Source organism: Rhinoderma darwinii, chromosome 1 (assembly GCF_050947455.1).
Source record: "Rhinoderma darwinii isolate aRhiDar2 chromosome 1, aRhiDar2.hap1, whole genome shotgun sequence".
Lineage (NCBI taxonomy): Eukaryota > Metazoa > Chordata > Amphibia > Anura > Rhinodermatidae > Rhinoderma > Rhinoderma darwinii.
The window spans coordinates 93983375-94005066 of NC_134687.1; the positions used below are offsets into that span (position 1 = coordinate 93983375).

The window sequence follows — 21692 nt, forward strand, 5'->3', positions numbered from 1 at the left end:
TGTATTCAGTGCCCCAGTCCCAACATGTAGTCTGCTGACAGATACACAAGACAACAGGCAGCATATAATCTAATTATACATGCCAATGATTTCTTATATGTTACTCTTTATTACAGGAGAACCTTTACAATGGCTGAAAAAAATTCTGCGCAATATTTAATAATTATTTCTACTGTCTACTAACTGGCCAGATCTGTGATACTAACATGCTATATGTGATGATGAATGCTAACTAGATGTGGGGTTTTCATAATAGACAACAGCATAAATAGCAATTGTATTATACATGCTACTGAAATATATAAACCCAAAGCAAGGGGCATATGACGATACGTGGTATTAGAGCAAAAAAAAAAGTAATTTTAGAGCTATTTGCCACTTATATATGTTAGATCTGCAGCACTGCACTAATATATGTATTAAAAAAAACCTGTTATGGCTGTTTTTGGCTGTGTTCACATCAGCGTTGGTTTCTGTTCATGGGTTCCATTGCAGCTTTCCGTCGGAGGAATCCATGAACGGAAAGCCAAACGGAAATCAAAACTTCCGTTTGCATTGTCATTGATTTCGGTGGTAATGCTTCTGTAGCAAATGGTTTCCGTTTGTCTCCGTTCCATACGGTTTTCGTTTATTTTTAGCGGAAACAATAGCGTAGTCGACTACGCTATTGTTTCTGCTAAGAAAACGAAAACCATTTGCAATGGAAGCATTACAATTGAAATCAATATCCTTATGATTAAATTCCACTGCAGTGAAACTATTGCTAAAGACCTGTAGTTTGAACAACCATTTGTTGCCAAGCTGTAGCTGTAACCATTTGTTGCCAAGCTGTAGTCATTCACAGAGTATCCGTGGAAATGAATGGGGCAGATTTACTAATGCTGTCTAATATTTAGACAGCATAAACTTATACCAAGGAGTCAGAAGATTTATCACAGTGGTGCACGCTGTATGATAAATTTGGCGCATATTTCTAGACGTGTTAGACACTTTTCTCCTCCTCATACCGCCTCCTGGTTGGTTTATTTTACAGCAGCTTTTCACTCAATTTTGGTGCATTGCGGCTCATTTAAGTCACTCCCATATTCAATTAACCGCACCCTTTTTCCAGATGCTTTGAAAAGTGTCTAATAAAGCACAAACATTTGTTCTTTTTGGCAAGTTTGCTTCATAAAGGAACAATCACATTAGTAAATTTGCCCCAATAAATTCCAAATACGTCTAAAAAATATCAAAATTTATCTTTTTATCACAGCGTACTTTTATATTATTGTTCTTATAAAAATGCTTCCCACCACAAATGATCACTGAGGATTCCCAACAAAGACAGACACTGCTAGTCAATATTAACAATACTTATCATGTAGCGTAAACCCAGCAAATCGAAAAGTATTATCATGGTGTAGAACACTGTGTACAATAAAAAAAGGAATGAAAATACGATTCTTCGGTTTAATATTATTTTTGTATGAGACACAGAGGACTTCAATAACAAGGAGGACTGTGTGGAGCTTAGTGTGCAGTCAAGATGTTTGGCCAAGTGTAATATTGCGAGTACCAGTCAGCGCAGTAAAGCTTTCACAGCTATTCTGTCATCTGGTCCTTGATGTGGCCGAAGTGCCATATTACGTGCTCGGGGGATTTAGCTCAATTAGATAAGAGAAATTTAGACCAAAAAACGGCACCTTAATGAAAAAGTATAGTGTTCAATAAGTTAGACTTTAAGTTCAGCATGAAAGCACAAAAGCTGGAAATGAGCAAGTGGTTTCCCAAACCATTATAATTTGCTGGAAGTCACTGAAAGTTTATAACTGCGTTCTATGGGATAAGGGTGATCATTTGTTCATGGGATGAAGCTAAAAATAAGTACAAAACAAGCAATATACCTAAGAAGTACAACTCTATTTAATTTTATCATGTTTATTGCTTTGTGTTGTGCTTTCATACACTTTTACAACTATAACATTTTACTTACTTACTTTGTATTTAGCTAGTAAATTATTTAGTGAGAATTTTCCTCTGGGGCCAACCCAATAGGGTTTTTAATTATCTTCTGAAATGTAATTGAGACATGGGAGAAGATGACATACTGAAGGTGGGTGCACATGAGCTTGTATCCCCCCTACTTTTACAGTATGAGGCAGCCATTGTACAGCCTTATAGATTGGAGATGTGTAAAATTCATCATTCCTGTATCTTTTGAAGCATTTGCAATTTTAATGATGTTGCATCCGGCATGTGAAAAAAGTTGCTAAGGGGCACTGTCAGAGATGCTATACGGAAATTGCTGAACCAGCACCAAAAGGTTTGGAGCCTTTGCCAAGCCTCATAATCCCCTTTGTTCAGAGAGTCTGTGAGGGCCTGAGCTGCAACGAAGTTCATCTTATGACGTGTCTCAATGGCATTTCAAATAATAATAAAAATGCAAATCCTTTACAAAGTGGCAGAGGGGCAAAGTCATTCATTTATGGTCCGGATTTATACATTCTATTACATATTATCAGGACATTTGCGATATAGATTACTGATTCTTCTTTTAATGACTGACAATGCATGTTTTTATTTTCTTTGGATTTATTAACTGTATGAAAACTTCCGCTGCTGCAAGGGTATTCCCACGGCTTATTTTCAGTCTGATTTTGGAGCAGAAAAACATAGTTTTACGCTCCAAAATACACTTGACATAAGCCTGCAAACAGTTTCCCATTGATTTCAATGGGAAATACACTATTCTGTTCACATGAGTTGTATTTTTACGTGGCTGAATTAAAAAAAATGCCTCGTAAAAAGAAGCCAGACATTTGAGAGATAGCTTTTAAAATGATGACTAAATTAGAAAAGTAGTTGGCAATTGCTTCCCCGTCAAAATATAGACTCTTAATGAAATACACAAAAACATGGTGGAGCACAATTCTGGATGACATTGTAGCGGTATAAGGTTCTAATACTAGAATTTACATGTACAGTGTATGAAGTATAGTTATACAAAAAAATGCAATTACCTATTATTCCGCAGCCACCAGCTGAGAAGTCCTGGTGATTCTACTAAATGAACTAGGATGTTTGTGTAACAAGTTGAGATGAACAGTCCCTAACAATCTTGTTATAAATTGTATTATGATCCACTGATAGCCCTCAATGTGGTAAATTAGCTTTTTCTTCAAATTATTCCTGGACAGTAGAACAACTAAGATGCTCATGCTGAGGCTTAGCAGGTGGTACCCAATGAGGGACATTTCAGTATTAAATTGCACAATATATATTCACTTCAGCCACTTATGCAAACCGATATAAGACCCTCTGGCTGAAATAAAGTGAACTTTGCAATTTTAATTAAAATCCCAGAGATGAGTTCCAATTAAACAATATCTTCAATCCTCCTGAATTGTATTGTATAGTTTAAAATTTGCCTAATAACTTTTCAAAATCAGGCCGTTAAGCACGATTTCCATGAAATGATTCCTATATTGTTAAGTAAAGTGCCCTAGCTAGTCTAACTATTTTGTTACTATCACTTAGTTTAACTATTTATCAATGTATCTACTGCTGGAAAAATAACTGCATTGCTATGATAGCTGAATATACCCCAAAATCACATTTGTTAGAGGTACATGTGTGCTCCCATATAAATCCTTTTTCTGAATTGTTTTTGGCATAAAGAGATTTTGAAAAAATTGTCCAAGCTATACAATAAATATATTCATCTTCCCAGATACTTAGAACAGACCTCTATCTAATGCCTGAAAATGTCAGGTTTGAGTACAGTTAGGCACAATCTTTATAAAGTGTTCCATAGGGCCAAGCAGCTAAGAATATATGCTTTACTCTGCAGAATCTCTATTTTGAAAGACGCAACACTTACATCTTATTCACTTGCTGTATATCAGTTCTACATGCACAGAAACATAGAATTCCACAAAATCTAGATTGGAAAGTGGATGTAAATACTATATATTTGCAAAATGCTGCCCCATTGCAGTTGGCTTGTGCTTGGTGCATCCCAGATATAGATAGAAACAGCTATAAAGCAGCTATACAGGACCTTGAAAATAGCTGCCCAAATATGTGCCTCTTTTACCCCTATAAAAATGACTTAGGCAGGGGATTGGGGTAACGTCTTTTGAATTTCAGTATTTTTGTGACTGTAGGTAAACTTGATACTTATAAATTCCAATGAAATCATAGGAATCCAAGCTATAAATATACAAAAAAAGAGAATGGGTGTTTTATAGTCGTAACGTCTGAAAGAGATGTTGCAGGCAAAGGATGAATAAAACACAATGTAATAAAGACAGATACATAGACCAGCCAACCATAATGTCAAGTTCCGTCTAGGGCTTCTGTGGGTGCTCACATGCTGTTAAAAGGATGTTATCCAGCACACCAAATTAAAGCCAGCTTGCTCGGTTTGTATAACTGCAAACAGACATATTGGTTTGTGGTTTGTGTATTTGTTTGGAGTTGTCCCAATAATGCAAGTAGGTTTTTGGAGCACTGGGTGACATCCCTTCTTCAAAGGGTCGATATAGATAATGCTCACCTTTTTGTTTGGACAGATCGGTATAACCAGTGTTAAGCATTTAGTAGTATTTGTAGTCTGCTGCTCCTCATATCTCTAGCTTCTCTTATGGGAAAGGCCAGTTCAATGCATTAACATAAAGGTAAGAAACAATACCAAAAGGGCTGCTGCTGTAGAGGAACATGAAGAGCACAAAATCCAAGAGTTTGTTTTACACATTTAATTAGTAACATCGCAACACATTTCAGGGTGGATCTAACCACTTCTTTAGGCAGTTTCATTTATTATACTGCTGTAGTGCAGGGTAATGTTTTTAACCTCGTCTTAGTTAGATGACCTTTTTCTATATTGATATGAAGAAGATTGAGAGATTTGAGAACTTGAAAATCTATTGTAAAATCTGAGCACTTAGGATGTTGTTGAAAACACTATTTCTGTGACCTAACCTGATCTGATTGTCAAACTGTTAACAAATGTTTAACTTAACGTGATTCTATTTATTGGTTGTTTAATCATTCTATAGTTGTCTTTGTTCTGCGATGTTCTGACTTTTTAAAACCATAATTTGGTAAGTAGATCGACAGTTCTACATCATATCTGATCTTGACAGCTAACATGGTAAGCAAATCTGCTATATCTGAGTCATGCGATTACTTTTTTTAAACTGACACGGTCCCTTTATATTTCTGCCTATAATGAGCACTGATCGACAACACAACAACTTTGCATACTGTCGGCAACACATCTTGTTTACACGGGGTGATGTGGTGTTGACAACGGTTATATTTTAGACTGCATAAAAGATGCGATCAGATGACAAAAGAGCATTTACATGTTTGTCAGCTGATCGCTGCCATTGTTACAAGGGCCAATTGATAGGTTGATTATCGGTCTGCGTAGCGAACCTTTAGCTATTGGAGTTGCCAGTAAGTTCTGTTTACATTATGTATTTTTCCAATGTCAGACGTACATGTTTTTATACCGAATAAACATTGTAGCGTCCATGTCCGCGGACCGTCGGGACTACTCACCCCCGACGGCCACAGCCATGGATCTGTATGCGCTGGCCCGCATCTCCTCCCCAGAAGACGCCGGCGCTCACTTTCGCTCTGGTCCGCTGTGTCCCATAGGATGAGAGTGCACGCTCGTGCCCGGCCTTAAATTGCCGGTGTGCGCAACTGGGAATTATCATTAGCCCATGATCACCTTGGACTATAAGAAGGGCCCTGCCCCTTTGCACATTGCCTGAGCGTTGTGTGTTTTCCTATGTTAGTCTTGCAAATGGTCCCTTAGTGTTATCCTGTTCCTGTTGTTCCCGTGCCCTGCTTCCTGTACCCTCTACCCCGTGCTATTTGTTCCTAGGCCTTAAACCTGTTGGAGTCTTGTTGTGCCACCAGTTCCACCTGCTGTGTTACACCACGTCAGGTGTCCGTTGTCAAGGTCCCATCTGTGCCTAGCCGTTGCTACTGTCTGATCCACTACAGGTGCCCTTGTGCTTGGACTATTTATATATTGACTTGGTACTCTGTTGGCCAGCTGCTATCCCGTTTCGGCGGTACGGCCCAGTGGGTCCACATACCCACAAATAGTGACAAACATATGTAGTCATACACTCTTAACAGTCCGACAGACATAAGTCAAAAGTATGTTTTCTTTGGCCATACATTTGACAGGTTTACATCTGAATACCTTTTTTTTGAGAGTACTAAAAAATGCAGGCTACTCAGTGTGTTTGCGCAGTGTACATTTGAATCAGTGTGAGGAAAAGCAAGAGGAAAAACTATATTCAAACTGTATAACTTTTTTTGATGGAGCTTTAGATTGTATTGCCCATGATGTCTGTAGACAATGAAGTCATATGACAATGTTGCATTAACATTGCCTTTGATGTGTATAAAGATTTGATGCAATTCTTCAACTATGGGCTGTGATTATGGATTACATCCCTTTTTGAATCGTTTAATCTCTTTTATCATCTGACCTCATCAATGAGCCAGAAGATAGGTCATCAGTATATGATCGGTGGGGGTCCCACACCCAGATACAGCTGCTGCGGCTACCTCCGGGCAACGGATCTCCAATCTCTCTCCAGTGAATAGGAGCAGAGTTGCAGTTCTGCAGCACGGCCGGTATTCAGTGTATGGAGCCATCTGCTTCTGGCACCGAACACTGCATAACAACCGGTGCCCGGAGGCAGCCAGAACAGCTTATCGGTGTGGGGTCAGGATGTCGAACCCCCATCAATACTACACTGATGACCCATCCTGTGGATAGGTTATCAGTATGAATAACCGGTCCGTGCCCGGACAACTCCTTTAAGGGATGGGTCAATACTAAATAAGTAATTTGATAAGAGCATTAAGTGTAAAACTAATGAAACATTTATTCTTATTAGGTTATTTTCTCTTCTTCCAAGTGACACTTTTAGGGTATGTTCACACGTACAAAAAGAAGTGGCTGAAAATTACGAAGCTCTTTTCATGGGAAAACAGCCCCTGATTTAGGGCTGGGCAATTAATCTAAAAAAAAACCTAAACCGAACTTGAGCGCAATTAACCAACGTCATCTTGCACATTTGGCTTTGGCTTTTTAAATTGTTCCCCCCCCCCCCCCGGTTTAAACTGTATCTTCATCTTCAGGACACAGATACAGTTGAATACAATGGTAAAGCAGGTGGCCATAAGGTCCCTGCCCTACCATTCACTATGTATCATCGGACGCGAGGCAGTTACGTCATAACGCCTGTCAGCGCCATGCCACACAGACTGGAGGATTAGAGGGATTTCCTCCACTCGTCGTTGGAACGAGGTTAGGTGAGTATGTATATTATTATTTTTATCAGGCACTATTGGGGCTGTGTGGGGGAAGCTATGGGAGTATTATATAGCATTGGGGCAGCTATGGTGCATTATACTGTGAGGGGGCAGCTATGGGGGACTTTATACTGTGTGGGGACAGCTATGGTGGCATACTGTGTAGTGGCAGCTATGGGGGCATTGTACTGTGAGGGGGCAGCTTTGGGAGCAGTATACTGCATGGGGGGGGCAGTTATGGGATGCATTATACTGTGTGGAGGGCAGTCATGGGGGCATTGTACTGTGTGGAGGGCAGTTATGGGGGCTTTATACTGTGTGGGGGCTGCTATAAGGGCAATATACTGTGTGGGGGCAGCTATGGGGGCATTATGATGTGTTGGGCTTCTATGAGGGTTTTATACTGTGTCAAGAGCACTATGCGGGCAATATGCTGTGTGGGGACAGTGTTAGGGGGTTTATTATATGCAGTAGTATACAGCAGGCTCAGGGGATAAATATTAATTCAGTAGAGTAGCATGCAAATAGGGGGCATTGCGTGCAAAAGGGATGTGGCCTCAATACTTGTTCATTAATCTTAATTGAGGTTACATGTTCAATTAATCGTGATTTTGATTTAGATCATAATCGCCCAGCCCTACTCTGATTTCAAGGCATTTTTGAAGCTGGAAATGAAGCTTCTTTTAATTTTAAGCTTTTTTTTTGAGGCGTTTTCAAGAAGTGACAAGCTACTTCTTTTTATGACGCTAATGTTTTTCGGCCGTTTTTTTAATTCAGCAGTGAAAAAATACGCCTCATGTGAACAGCACAGTGTATTTTCTATTGAAATCAATGGGAAACTGTTTGCAGGCTTATTTCAACTGTATTGTGGATCATAAAACGAAGCTTTCACTCTCCAAAACCAGTCTGAAAATAAGCCATGTGAACATACACTTATACATTATTTCATCAAATGCAAAATAATTATTCTTAAATCTAATTTTGTTGGATGTGGTATTGTCTTTGAGGTAAAATGACTATGTTTTGCTCTCACACAACCTGGTATAGGAAATACAGCTACCAGAGCACAACCATAAAATGCAAAATGCTCGAGTTCTACAGGCAGGCCTACAGGCTTTGATTTATTGATGTACAATTAGTTGCACTGAAATTGCTTTAATTTTATGGGCTTGAGAGCAGACTTCCTCCAATCCCCATAGGAGCTATTGGCATGGCCACGTGATTTGGAACTGATACTGCATTTAGTTTTTAAAACAAAAACACATCCAGTGATTGCTGTCTCGTAGACTAATGCAGCCTTTTCATTTCAGGAAAGGGAGTGGCGGAGAGCTTCTTTATTCCACTTGACCCTGAATGGCTGATTCAATAGCAAGAACTCAACCTTATAGCATTTTTGTAATATTTTAACTCAGACCTGTCATTTCACTTCCAGTTAGCCCATAATTAATGCTGATTGCCCAAGCCCCTACTTTGTCACATGGCTTCAGAACACACTGGCCTTTCTACTTCTGTGGCAGCAAAGGGATTTAAAAAGGCCCAAATGACTGGAGAAAAATGCAGCGCTAGATAATAAGAACGACTTGTGTTCAATCAAGAAAAAAATCCCGGCTCAGAGAACATTTAAAGGCCAGCTTCCTAAAGCCGAGAGAGAATGACATATACACTTGGAGAAAATGTACATTAAGTACATGTCTTTTCCTCTAATTATCTGACTTCAGTTCCCATTTTTACAGCCGGCCAGCTCACATTACGGAGCGTCTCTCATATTCTCTATAGCGTAACCTGTTAGCAGCTGTTTGACAACACATTGAAAAGGCAGCAAACTGGAAACGTAAAGACCTACATGTGATTTACACTTTTATTATTAGAGCTAACCCTTTCATTACAACACTCGTTCATGCTAAGGGGAAAAGCTAACTGCTGCAATTCATCCTTAATCATATAAATCTCATTGCAGTTACATATATGTAAAATTTCCCTTATTTCTTTGTAGAAACAGTACTGTATATAAGTACAATTACAAGCCCAGATTAAAAAAGAGTTTAGGGCAAATAGTATTATAGCGGGGTTTACCGCGCTTAGGACCCCCTCTATATAAACCACAACAAAAAGCCACTGAGCATCAGTGGCTCCCGCTCTGGCGGACCCAGCCTGTTCATACTTTACATAGTCGGCCATGTTTTACGACATGCATGGCTTGCTGCAACTTTCTCCGACGATTGCAGCTGATCATTGGGGTTTTCAGGAGCGACTTTGTGTTAAGAAGAGGTTATTATGGTGAAATAAACACTCTAAGGACTGGGCTACACAGCCAATGACAGGTATGAAAGCTTTGGACTTTTTAGATATGGGATGGACTCTCACTTCCAAGTAAACTGTTTGCAAACCACAGAATCATAGAGTCTTAAACCAATGCACAAAATGATGGATTTGGGTGTTAAATGGTGACAGCTTTATTTAAATAAAATCCATCAGACTAGAAGCCAGGTGAAATACTCAGTAAGTATTAATTTGGATTACTAGATACGGCACGATCCCTGTGCAATCTAACGCACAGCAACCGGCCAGAAAGCAACCACAGGGCAGCATGCCTCGTGCCACTCTAGCAGTGCCATTACACTTTAAGCCAGTGGTCTGAAACCTGTGGTTGTCCAGTTGCGGTGAAACTACAATTCCCAGCATGTCCTGACATCTCTGGGGTGGAAATTGTAGTTTTAGCACAGCTGAAGACCAAAGATTGCAGTCCACCACTTGAAGGGCAACAGCAACCTGTACAAAGATCCTTCCTCCTATTGTAACTGCTATTCTTTCCCCTGGATTACATTGTCGTTACCACAGTCTTCATACTTGCTACTTCAAAAGCCTCTGTTAGATAAACATAGTCCACCATAACTTGCCTGTAACTTAGACGGCATTCACTTTATTTCTGGTACATGCAGAGTCCATGTGACCTGTCAAAACCAGGAATAAATCTAATGGGATTTATTCCTGTTTTTGGCAGTAAATACGTGGATCGCACACATCAAAAATATTGCTCTCAACTATACTAAAGATACTAAAATAATATTAAAATAATCAAAATCACTGTATATGTATATTAAATGCATGGTAGCTATAAATGATGTGTAAACAATGTTTTAAGTTCTTTTTTCATGAGAAACAGCGAGAAAGAAAAAGCAAAAGAGAGAGAGAGAGAGAGAGAGAGAGAGAGACTGTAGCGGCATCCCTTGAAAGTGAGAATGAGACTAGAAGTTATGTTTATTCCTTAACTGATGCAGGAATTTCCCTTCCTAAAGTCATATTTCCTAAAGGCATGGAATTAGTATTTACACAGGCACCAAGCAACTTAATGCTGAAGATTCCCGCCAAATTGCTAAAGACTATGGGGGGGGGGGGGTTATTTTTACTTTGGTACAGTTTCCGCTGCTCACGTCACTTTTCTAAAAAAGTGGGCAGTGCTAAGTGAAAGGGGCGGAACTACTCACGGGCCGACACATTTACTATAATCTATGCCATGGACAGCCAGAGATACTCCTAATTTATTAAATGGAATGCGTCTCTTAATAAATTAGACGCATTATACTCCAGCAATCTTCGTATTAAGAAAGGTATAAGAAACGCCAGTCTTAATAAACTCCTCTCAAAATGTAACATATCTGTAGCCCTTGTGATGTTCTGTATTTGTACATTAAAGAGCCCCTGTCACCATATTATAAGTGGCTTATCTTGTACATGATGTGATCGGCGCTGTAATGTAGATTACAGCAGTGTTTTTTATTTAGAAAAACGATAATTTTTGACAGAGTTATGATCTATATTCGCTTTATGCTAATGAGTTTCTCAATGGACAACTGGGCATGTTTTACTATATGACCAAGTGGGCATTGTACAGAGGAGTGTATGACGCTGACCAATCAGTGACCAATCAGCGTCATACACTTCTCTCCATTCATTTACACTGCAGATCGTGATATAGCTATATCGCTATGTGCGTCACATAAATACACTATAATGCTACTAGTGTGTAATGATAATGAATATACATTACCTCCAGCCAGGACGTGATGTGTATTCATTCTCCTGACCACTTCTGTAGCGTCTCTGTGAGCTACAGCACAGCAGGCGTAGTCTCGCGAGATTACGCTGTAAACTATCATTCACAGCGAGATCTCACTGTGCTCTGCTGTGCTGTAGCTCACACAGACGCTATAGAAGTTGTCAGGAGAATGAATACACGTCACGTCCTGGCTGGAGGTAATATATATTCATTGTCATGACACATGCGTAACGTTATAGTGTGTTTATGTGACTGCAAATAGCGATATACCTATATCGCGATCTGCAGTGTAAATGAATGGAGAGAAGTGTATGATGGTGAAGCTAATATACGTCATAACTCTGTGAAAAATGATCGTTTTTCTAAAAAATCACTGCTGTAATCTACATTACAGCGCGGATCACATCATGTACAATATAGGCCACTTATAATGTGGTGACAGAGCCTCTTTAAAGCCTAATACCACCTGCAAAAACACTTTTCTGTAATCTCATAACAATAAAATACCTTGCAACACGCTGCTGTGCGTTTTCCACTCATATCCTCCCTTCTGCATGTTCTGATGGCCTCCTTCTCCCCAGCTGTCAATGACTTCTTGTATCGTGACCACGCTGTCTATACATAATAAAAACAATAGCTGTGGTCACCAGTAGTTATACTATACAGGACTGCCCATGATATGAAGTAGCAAGAAGGTGCCTGGAAATCACAAAAGCTGGGAGAACAGGCCCTGATCATAGGGAGAAGGGTTCGACGCGGAAAAAAATGCAGTTGTGTGACACAGTGCAAGGGGTTTAGTACTACTGACTAAGAAAATAGTATCTAAATGTAGTTAGGTTTTTAAGTCTTGTATGGGGGTAAATAATATCGTTGAATCAATAACATTTTCAAATTTAGGATATGAGTTGCAGTACACAATGTTATTTAATGTATTAAATTCAACACTGATCCCCAGTCAAACTTAAAAATCAGGCCGTATACCCTTGGCAGGATAAACCACCAGTCTTTATATACTTTGTCTTACAACCCAGTACCAAGTCCATAAGTAATTATAACGTACATGATTGGAACTAACCCAAGGCCAGGAGTTTTCTGAACTTAAATTGCAGCACCTCAACTTGGGAAGAAGAATGTTTTTAATCGGAAACCTTCTTTGACACGCAATTCTGGATGTCAATAAGATAAAAATTTATATTGTTATAATATACAAAATGCCCAAAATGGGTATAAATTTATGCACTGTGGAACCTATTAAATTTCCTGCATATCTCTATGTGTTCTTAAACCAACCACTTACCATTTAATTTAGAGAAATGTTGCGTGCCCCAGTTATGCCCTCAGGCTTCCAAACACTCGTCCGAAATGTGTTTTTTAGTCCTCAGGAAAGTATTTGTAAATCATGAGTAATGAGTCTGTCTGGATTTGTTGTCAGGATGTTTCCTAATTGCTTCTGGGCTTTAGGCAAAACATTTGGACAGTTATTCGTGCTTCCAGCTTAACCAGCAGTATCTGAGCATTTTCTAGTCTCTTTTATCAGCAGACGATCGTGTCTACTAGGTATATCAGGAATAATTATATAAAGGAAAACCAGGAAATAAAATCCCTTTGCTGCTATAGGCAAATTTAAACACTATGTTGGTCTTGGTATTTAGGTAATTGAGAAAAAAAGAGAAACGTGACAACTATGTAGGAAGGTTTTTTTCTTATATTGTGTAAAAAAAAGTAAAAAAAAAATATATATATATTACGATTGGGTTTACAATTCTTCAATTTCATTCTCACTCTGATATGTAAATGCACTTTTATGCTACATAGAGTGCTGGTCAAGGACAGAATACCTACAATGTATTTGTTTTCCATGTCTATTATAACACTGTGAGAGAAGGCCAGAGTGAAATTTCCCAAACATCAGGGTGATAAAATTAAATGGAATTTATGTTTTCTACTATAGTGAGAACTTTAAGAATAGTGGTAATTGTTAAACCTAATAAACTTAAAGAGGCTCTGTCACCACATTATAAGTGCCCTATCTTGTACATAATGTGATTGGCGCTGTAATGTAGATCACAGCAGTGTTTTTTATTTAGAAAAACAATAAATTTTGACGGAGTTATGACCTATATTAGCTTTATGCTAATGAGTTTCTTAATGAACAACTGGGCGTGTTTTACTTTTTGACCAAGTAGGCGTTGTACAGAGGAGTGTATGACGCTGACCAATCAGTGACCAATCAGCGTCATACACTTCTCCCCATTCATTTACACAGCACATAGCGATATAGCTATATCGCTATGTGCAGCCACATAAACACACTATAACGTTACTGCAGTGTCCTGACAATGAATATACATTACCTCCAGCCAGGACGTCACGTCTATTCAGATTCCTGTCACTTCGCTAACACAATCCCGAAACTACAGCACAGCAAGCGTAATCTCGCGAGATTACGCTCTAAACTGTCATTTCAAACGAGATTACGCCTGCTGTGGTGTAGTGTCGGGATTGTATTAGCGAAGTGTCAGGCTTCTGAATACACATCACGTCCTGGCTGGAGGTAATGTATATTCACTGTCAGGACACTTGAGTAACGTTATAGTGTGTTTATGTGGCTGCACATAGTGAGGTAATAAAATCACTATATGCTGTGTAAATGAATGGGGAGAAGTGTATGACGCTGATTGGTCAGCGTCATATACTCCTCTGTACAACGCCCACTTGGCCAAAAAGTAAAACACGCCCAGTTGTTCATTAAGATACTCATTAGCATGAAGCTAATATAGGTCAGAACTCCATCAAAAATGATAGTTTTTTTAAATGAAAAACACTGCTGTGATCTACATTACAGCGCCGATCACATCATGTACAATATAGGCCACTTATAATGTGGTGACAGAGCCTCTTTAAATAAGAATATTATTAGATGACTAAATAAAGCTTAGGAAGCCCCGACAGGTGGCAATACACGTGGGGTTAGAAGGCGTCACCCCTCAATTCATGGGTGATACTATTATTTATCATAAACCTACTGTAAAAAATTTATGTTGATGTTTCTTATCCATGTATTTTTTGTATTAATGGAAGTTCTGGAGGTTACTGTGAGCTGTATACTTCTGACTTTTGTTACATTAGTGTTATATGTGCGTTCTGCATCATAATGAAGGGAAGATCCGGGAGGTGGCAGCTCTTTAGGGTCTGCACTACCGTGTCTGCTGACTAATGTCTTTTTGCATGTTTTTAATATGGTTTGTGTTGTATGTGCCATGATTTCAATTAAAGACTGTTTTTTGGGGGAAAATGATTGAGTCCACATATTGCATTATTTCATATACCCCTTTTTTTTGCATATCTTATTTGGGGCACCAGCATTTATTTGAGCGCGACCAGCCTTTACGTTCTATTCCGCTATATATATAGCTATATGTGTCATCATCTTATAGAGAATTTCAACCGAAAGGGGACTTCACCATTTCCTTTTCCATAAAATAAACATAGGGCAATGTGCAAGTCAATGACAGAAAATACATCTAGGCATCAATTTCTGTTTAAACCAACTGAGGAAAAAGTAAAAGGCAGCCACTAGTGTTGCTTAGATGCCTTGTACATTCCTCCAAGCGAGAAGGACAATTTTAACGATATCCCTTTAAAAAAAAATCACCTGTATCTATGGGTCCCTAACTCAAGATCTTTTATTAAGTTCTGGGAAACTTATATTTTTTCCCCTTTCTTATCATATACATTACAAATTTCATAAATAATTTAGAAATAGCAATAGCCATCTCTATTTTGTGCACTATAAATAATTGAATTTTCATATTTAATCAAAGTGTTAATATTTAATAAATGATAACAATAATTTGTATGTGTGGATAATCGATTTTCACCAAGAATAAACCTTAATTTGTATCTGTTCTTGGACAGCTTTGAAGCAACCTACAGTTAGGGCCATAATTATTTGGACAGTGACACAAGTTTTGGCATTTTAGCTGTTTACCAAAACATTTTGAATATACAGTTATATAATCAATATGGGCTTAAAGTGCAGATTCTCAGCTTTAATTTGAGGGTATTCACATCCAAAATTTGAGGAAGGGTTTAGGAACTACAGCTCTTTAATATGTAGCTGCCTCTGTTCCAATGGACCAAAGGTAATTGGCCAATTATCTCAAAAGCTATTTAATGGGCTGCATGGGCTATTCCCTCATTAATCCATCATCAATTAAGCAGGTAAAAGGTCTGGAGTTGATTCCAGGTGTGGCATTTGCATTTGGAAGCTGTTGCTGTGAACCCACAACATGAGGTCAAAGCAGCTCTCAATGCAACTGAAAACAGACCATCGTTAAGTTGAAAAAAATTAAGAAATTCATCAGAGAGATAGCACAAATGTTAGGAATGTTGGTACATTCTTAAAAATAAGAGCGCACTGGTGATCTCATGAACTCCAAAAGACCTGGTTGTCCACAGAAGACAACAGTGGTGGATGATCGCAGAAACCTTTCCACAGTGAAGACAAAACCCCTTCACAACTTCTACCCAAGTGAGGAACACTCTTCTGGAAGTAGGTGTATCAGTATCTAAGTCTACAATAAAGAGAAGACTTCATGAGAGCATATACAGAGGGTTCACCACAAGGTACCAACCATTAATCAGCCTCAAAAATAGAAAGGCCAGATTAGACTTTGCCAAACAACATCTAAAGAAGCCAGCCCAGTTCTGGAACAGCATTATTTGGACAGATGGAACTAAGATCAACCTGTACCAGAATGACGGGAGGAAGAAAGTATGGATAAGGCTTGGAATGGCTCATGATCAAAAGCACACCACATCCTCTGTAAAACATGCTGGAGGCAGTGTGATTGCATGGGCATGCATGTTACTGAAGACAGAAGCAGCCGGATGAATTCTGAAGTGTTTAGGGATATACTTTCTGCTCAGATTCAACCAAATACAGCAAGGTTGATTGGACGTCGCTTCAAAGTACAGATAGACATTAACCAAAAACATATTGCGAAAGCAACCCAGGAGTTTTTTAAGGCAAAGAAGTGGAATATTCTGCAATGGCCAAGTCAATCACCAGATCTCAACCCGATTGGGCATGCATTTCACTTGCTTAAGACAAAACTTAAGGCAGAATGACCCACAAACAAGCAACAACTGAAGACAGATGCAGTAAAGCAGGGGCATAGCTAGGGGGGCATGCGGGGCATGTGCCTTGGGTGCAACTTTGAGGGGGGCGCCAGCGCCACCCCCTCCTGCACTATAATTGTGCCTGCGTCTATAGGACACAGGTACAATGAGAAGCAATGAATGGCCGGGTACGTTCCGTGCCCGGCCATTCAGCACCTTTCTACGAGTGAAGCGGCGCGATACTTTGCACCGCTTGCGTCGTTGAAAGGCACTGAATGACAGGGAAAGTCATTCTGCCCAGCCAATCAGCGCCTTTCATAGACGCTTTATTCAACCCCAGGAGACCTGTGCAGAAGAGAGCAGGTCTCCATTGCTGCCGGACGGGATTAAGGTGAGTTTAAATAGTTTGTTATTTTATTGTAATAAAAAAGTGTGTGGTTTTATCTATGGGGGTGGCTTTATCTACAGGGGGCTTTATCTAAGTTGGGGGGGTTTATCTATGAGGGGGCTTTATCTACAGGGGGGCTTCATCTATGGGGGGGCTTTATCTACAGGGGGCTTTATCTACGGGGGGCTCTACCTACAGGGGGGCTATATACTGGGGTGGGCTATCTATGGAACACAACATACAGGGGTGGGCTATATCTACAGGGGGGCTATATACAGGGTTGGGCTATCAATGGAGCACTATATACAGGGGTGGGCTATATCTACAGGGGGGCTATATACAGGGGTGGGCTATCTGTGGAGCACTATATACAGGAGTGGGCTATCTGTGGAGCACTATATATAGGGGTGGACTATATGTGGAGCACTATATACAGGGGTGGACTATATGTGGAGCACTATATGCAGGGGTGGGCTATAACTACAGGGAGGCTATATACAGGGGTGGGCTATCTATGGAGCACTATATACAGGGGTGGGCTATATCTGCAGAGTGCTATACACAGGGGTGGGCTATCTGTGGTGCACTATATACAGGGGTTGTAATGTCGGGGTAGGGAGACAGACAGGTGAGCCCTAATCTACCCGCCAATCAGTCCCTGCCTACTTGCACGGCCCGTCCTAGGCGACGGCGTACAACTGGGCGACAGTCCCTACGCTCAATATGTGCACGACAGACAAACAGATAAGGGTACACAGAAGCTAAGGGAAATGGGGCAGTTGCCCACGGAAACACTGTGAGCTACAAGAGTAGTGAACGAGCCGAGTCAAACCAGGAGTGTACGTGGTACCAAACGCAGAGCAGGAGAGTAGTCAGTAAAGCCAGGGTCAATATGAAGCAGAGGTCAATGGTAATAGCAGGAACAGCAGAGCCAGGAAGCAAAAGAATCACAGCAGCAAATGAAGGTATAAGTAGACCAAGGGCGTTAACTAGGACCATCTGGCCAGGCTGTGATAGGTTCTCCCACTCCTCAGCCTACCAGCCTGAGTGGTAGCAGAACGAGTCACTCTAGCAGACCTAGGAAAAGATGTAGGCTGATTAACCACGGGCGTCGACACAGGAGCTGTGTCTGGCAAATCCTTTACAGGGATGGGCTATATCTACAGGGGGCTATATACAGGGGTGGACTATCTGTGGAGCACTATAGGGGGAGCTATTTGTGGAACACTATATACAGGGGTGGGCTATATGGGGGCACTATCTACAGGGGGCTCTATGGAGGGCACTATACAGGGGGCTCTATGGCAGGCACTATCTACAGGGGGCACGGTGTGTGTGTGTGTGTGTGTGTGTGTGTGTGGGACACAGTGTATGGTGCATGGTACGCTATTATATTTAGGGGCATAGTGTGTGGTATAATGAGAACTTTATCTTTGTTTATAGGTGTAGAAATGTTGGAAAAGTGAGAAGCTGAAGACATCTGAGCGGCAAACTGCAGAAATAGGTCGTGGCCGGGAGAAGTCATCATAGAGGTCTAGACCGGATGGAGAAAAAGAACTAGAATCTGATACGTCACCGGTGAGTCACTTAATGAAAATGTTTATTCTGCCTCTAATCAGTAATGTAGTCACTGTATGATCTGCAGCGAGATGATGGGTGGTATGATTATGATATGATTTTTTTTTTGTGAAAAAGCATCTCCCAGTATTTCCTTACCATTGTTCGGGTCATGCTGGGAGCTGGAAACAAATTAGTGCAAACCTATACGGCAGGGGTTGCACTAAATTGAGCTGTATTTGTGCTGGTGTTGTATTTATGTATTGAGATTTGTTCTGGTGCTGTATTTATGTACTGAGCTTTGTTCTGGTGCTGTATATATATGTACTGAGCTTGGTTCTGGTGTTATGTATATTGCTTGTAAAATGTACAAATGTTTTTATGCTCGAGTTACATAAAAAAATGTGGAAAATAAATGACATGTCATTGATTGGTAGAGAAAAGAAACATGGCGAGGGGGAAGGAAAAAGATGTCAGGAAAGAGGTTGGGGGGGGCGCCAAACTGAATCTTTGCCCTGAGTGCTGGAGAACCTAGCTACGCCTCTGAGTAAATGCCTGGCAAAGCATCACAGAGGAGGAAACCCAGCATTTGGTGATGTCCATGGGTTCCAGACTTCAGACAGTCATTACCAGCAAACAATTTTCTACAAAGTATTAAAAAAAACACCATTTTATTTATGATCATGTTAATTTGTCCAACTACTTTTGAGCCCCTTAAATGAGGAGGCTGTATAGAAAAATAGTTGCAAGTCCTAAATGCTTCACAGGATATTTTTGTTCAACCCCTTGAATTAAAACTGAAAGTAGACACTTCAATTGCATCTCAGTTGTTTCATTTCAAACCCAATGTGGTGGCATGCAGAGCCCAAATCATGAAGATTGTGTCACTGTCCAAATAATTCTGGACCTAACTGTATTTGGCCATCATTACATATAGTATCATCATATATATCATTATATAGTATCATTACATATACCACTCACAAATAGTTTTAATAGTTTCACATAACTAATCTGCAGAGTTAGGCATGAATATGGGTTTGAGAATATACATTCAGGATTGTGGAAACCTAAGGAGACTCCGACCCCTTTTTGTAACTGAAATATTGCACATATTAGTTGTTTCCTAGTGTTGTTCCCGTCATCTCTAAATACAGAATACGAAATAAAATTTTTAAGAACTAGCAGTAGGGAAAAAACTTATTCTGGTGTTATGTTTATTTTAGGGTTATACTCCTTTTATGCTATTGCTGTATATATATTGGAAGAGCATTATAGTTTATTTAAATATTGTCACTGCATTCTGCTTGTGTTTTACAGATAGGACCTTTTCTAATCTTATCAATAGATAGGACACTAGTCTTGGAGAATATCATACTGTAGGTTATGTCAACCTGAAACTGCAAAGGAAAACAATACTGCTGAAACTTAACATGCGCAGGGTAAGCAATAATATGGGCAGAAATATAAGGCTATGTTCACACGGGGTATTTTGCCGAGTTTTTTGACGCGGAAACCGCGTTGCAAAACTCTGCAAAAACGGCCCGAGAACGCCTCCCATTGATTTCAATGGCCGGCGTCGGCGTCTTTTTCCCGCGAGCAGTAAAACTGCCTCGCGGGAAAAAGAAGCGACATGCCCTATCTTCGGGCGCTTCCGCCTCTGACCTCCCATTGACTTCAATGGGAGGCAGGAGAAAGCGTATTTCTCGCTGTTTTATGCCCGCGGCGCTCAATGGCCGCGGGCGAAAAACGGCGCGATAATTGCCGCGAAAATCGGCGTGCAGGGAGAGGAATATCTGCCTCAAAGTTCCAAACGGAATTTTGAGGCAGATATTCCTCCCCCAAAATACTCTGTGTGAACATAGCCTAAGTCACTCAGATGTCCTCATGTGAAGTTTTAAACTTTCTATTAAGCTGTTTCTGATTTCAATTGGTGTCCTATATGAGTAATAGGTGACCTTCTTACTCGGAATGGCCTAGACACCTGTGGTTTTTATGCAGTTATGCTATACTCTGATCTCTTCATCTACTGCTTTACATGTGTGTCAGTCTTCAGTGAATTTTTGGTATTTTTTTTCATAAACAAAAAAGAATGGATGAGTATAGATAATATGCCTTCCTAGAGTGTTTGAAACGGCAGTGCTTGGAATTGTGGGAGAAAAGAACTATAGGTGAGGTATAAAAATCTTGCTTTATAGAACAGATCTGATGGTGTTGTGACATATTATATATATTAGAAACCAGTCAAGGTAACGCCAATAAACACAAAAGCAACGCTATGAAATGTAAAATAAACAGTATATTGATATATTTTGTTTCTTTTAAATGCACATGACTGGGGAATCTATGTGGTTGATTTGTTCGCTACGTTTTTCAGCAGAAAGTAAACTGTCTTAATAGGACAAGGACGGTCTAGTACCCCAAACACCCTCCCTCATGACTGATATGAAGTCCCTCAATAACTGTTAGGATATGTTAATGGTGGGTGAATCTGACACAAGGTGGAAGCATAAAATGTGTCTCTTGGAGCTTGTCAATAAGCTCAGTTTAAGCGAGGTTTAGAAAGATTTATTGTCTGTTCAATAGATGTATTCGAGCCTCCCAAGTGACCTTGAGAACGTTTAAAGCGCAGCTAGTTGGACGCCAAGGATTTTGCTTGAGAAAATTATATTTCCTATGGATAGCACTAAAACGTCTATATGTCTTTTAAAAAACAGCTGTGTTAAAATAAATGCCCCACATTCTCGGATCATTTCCTGACAATAGCTCTGTAAGGGGGATGAGTGGAGCATCATGACTAAACGATAAATAATATTCTACATATAATATTCCAGGATTAGTTTAAAGGAGCACTAAATCAAGGAATGGATGGGACAAAGAAGACATTTAGCGGTTTCTTAAGGCCCTATTATACCGGTCGATTTTGGCAGGTAAGACGAGCGCCGATCAACGAGACATTGTTGATCGGCGGTCATTTGCTCCTATCACACGGAGCTATGGATGGGGATGAGCGGTTGTTACTCCGGTCACTCGTCCCCATACATTATTATCATGTCGGCAGTGCGTCTCCCTGTTTATACAGAGAGATGTGCTGCCAACAACAATAATATTTTACTTTTTTTAAACGATACGATCAGCAGATGAACAAGTGTTTTCTCATTCATCTGCTGATCGTTCCCCTGTTTACACAGGGCAATTATCGGCAATGAGCGTTCTATGAACGCTTGTCTGTAT

General features: G+C 40.0%; 1 protein-coding gene across 13 annotated transcripts in view; it reads right to left on the reverse strand.

The window, feature by feature from the left end:
* The window catches only part of TENM3 (teneurin transmembrane protein 3), a 1030160-nt gene that overhangs the window by 571802 nt on the left and 436666 nt on the right, over positions 1-21692 (reverse strand). For 10 of the 13 annotated variants that reach the window (XM_075860220.1, XM_075860215.1, XM_075860219.1 and 7 more), the window contains exon 5: positions 11897-12004. The exons of the other annotated variants lie outside the window; for them this stretch is intronic. In XM_075860220.1, the coding sequence (XP_075716335.1) occupies positions 11897-12004 (108 nt within the window). The remainder of the gene's footprint in view (positions 1-11896; positions 12005-21692) is intronic. 13 annotated transcript variants of the gene reach the window in all.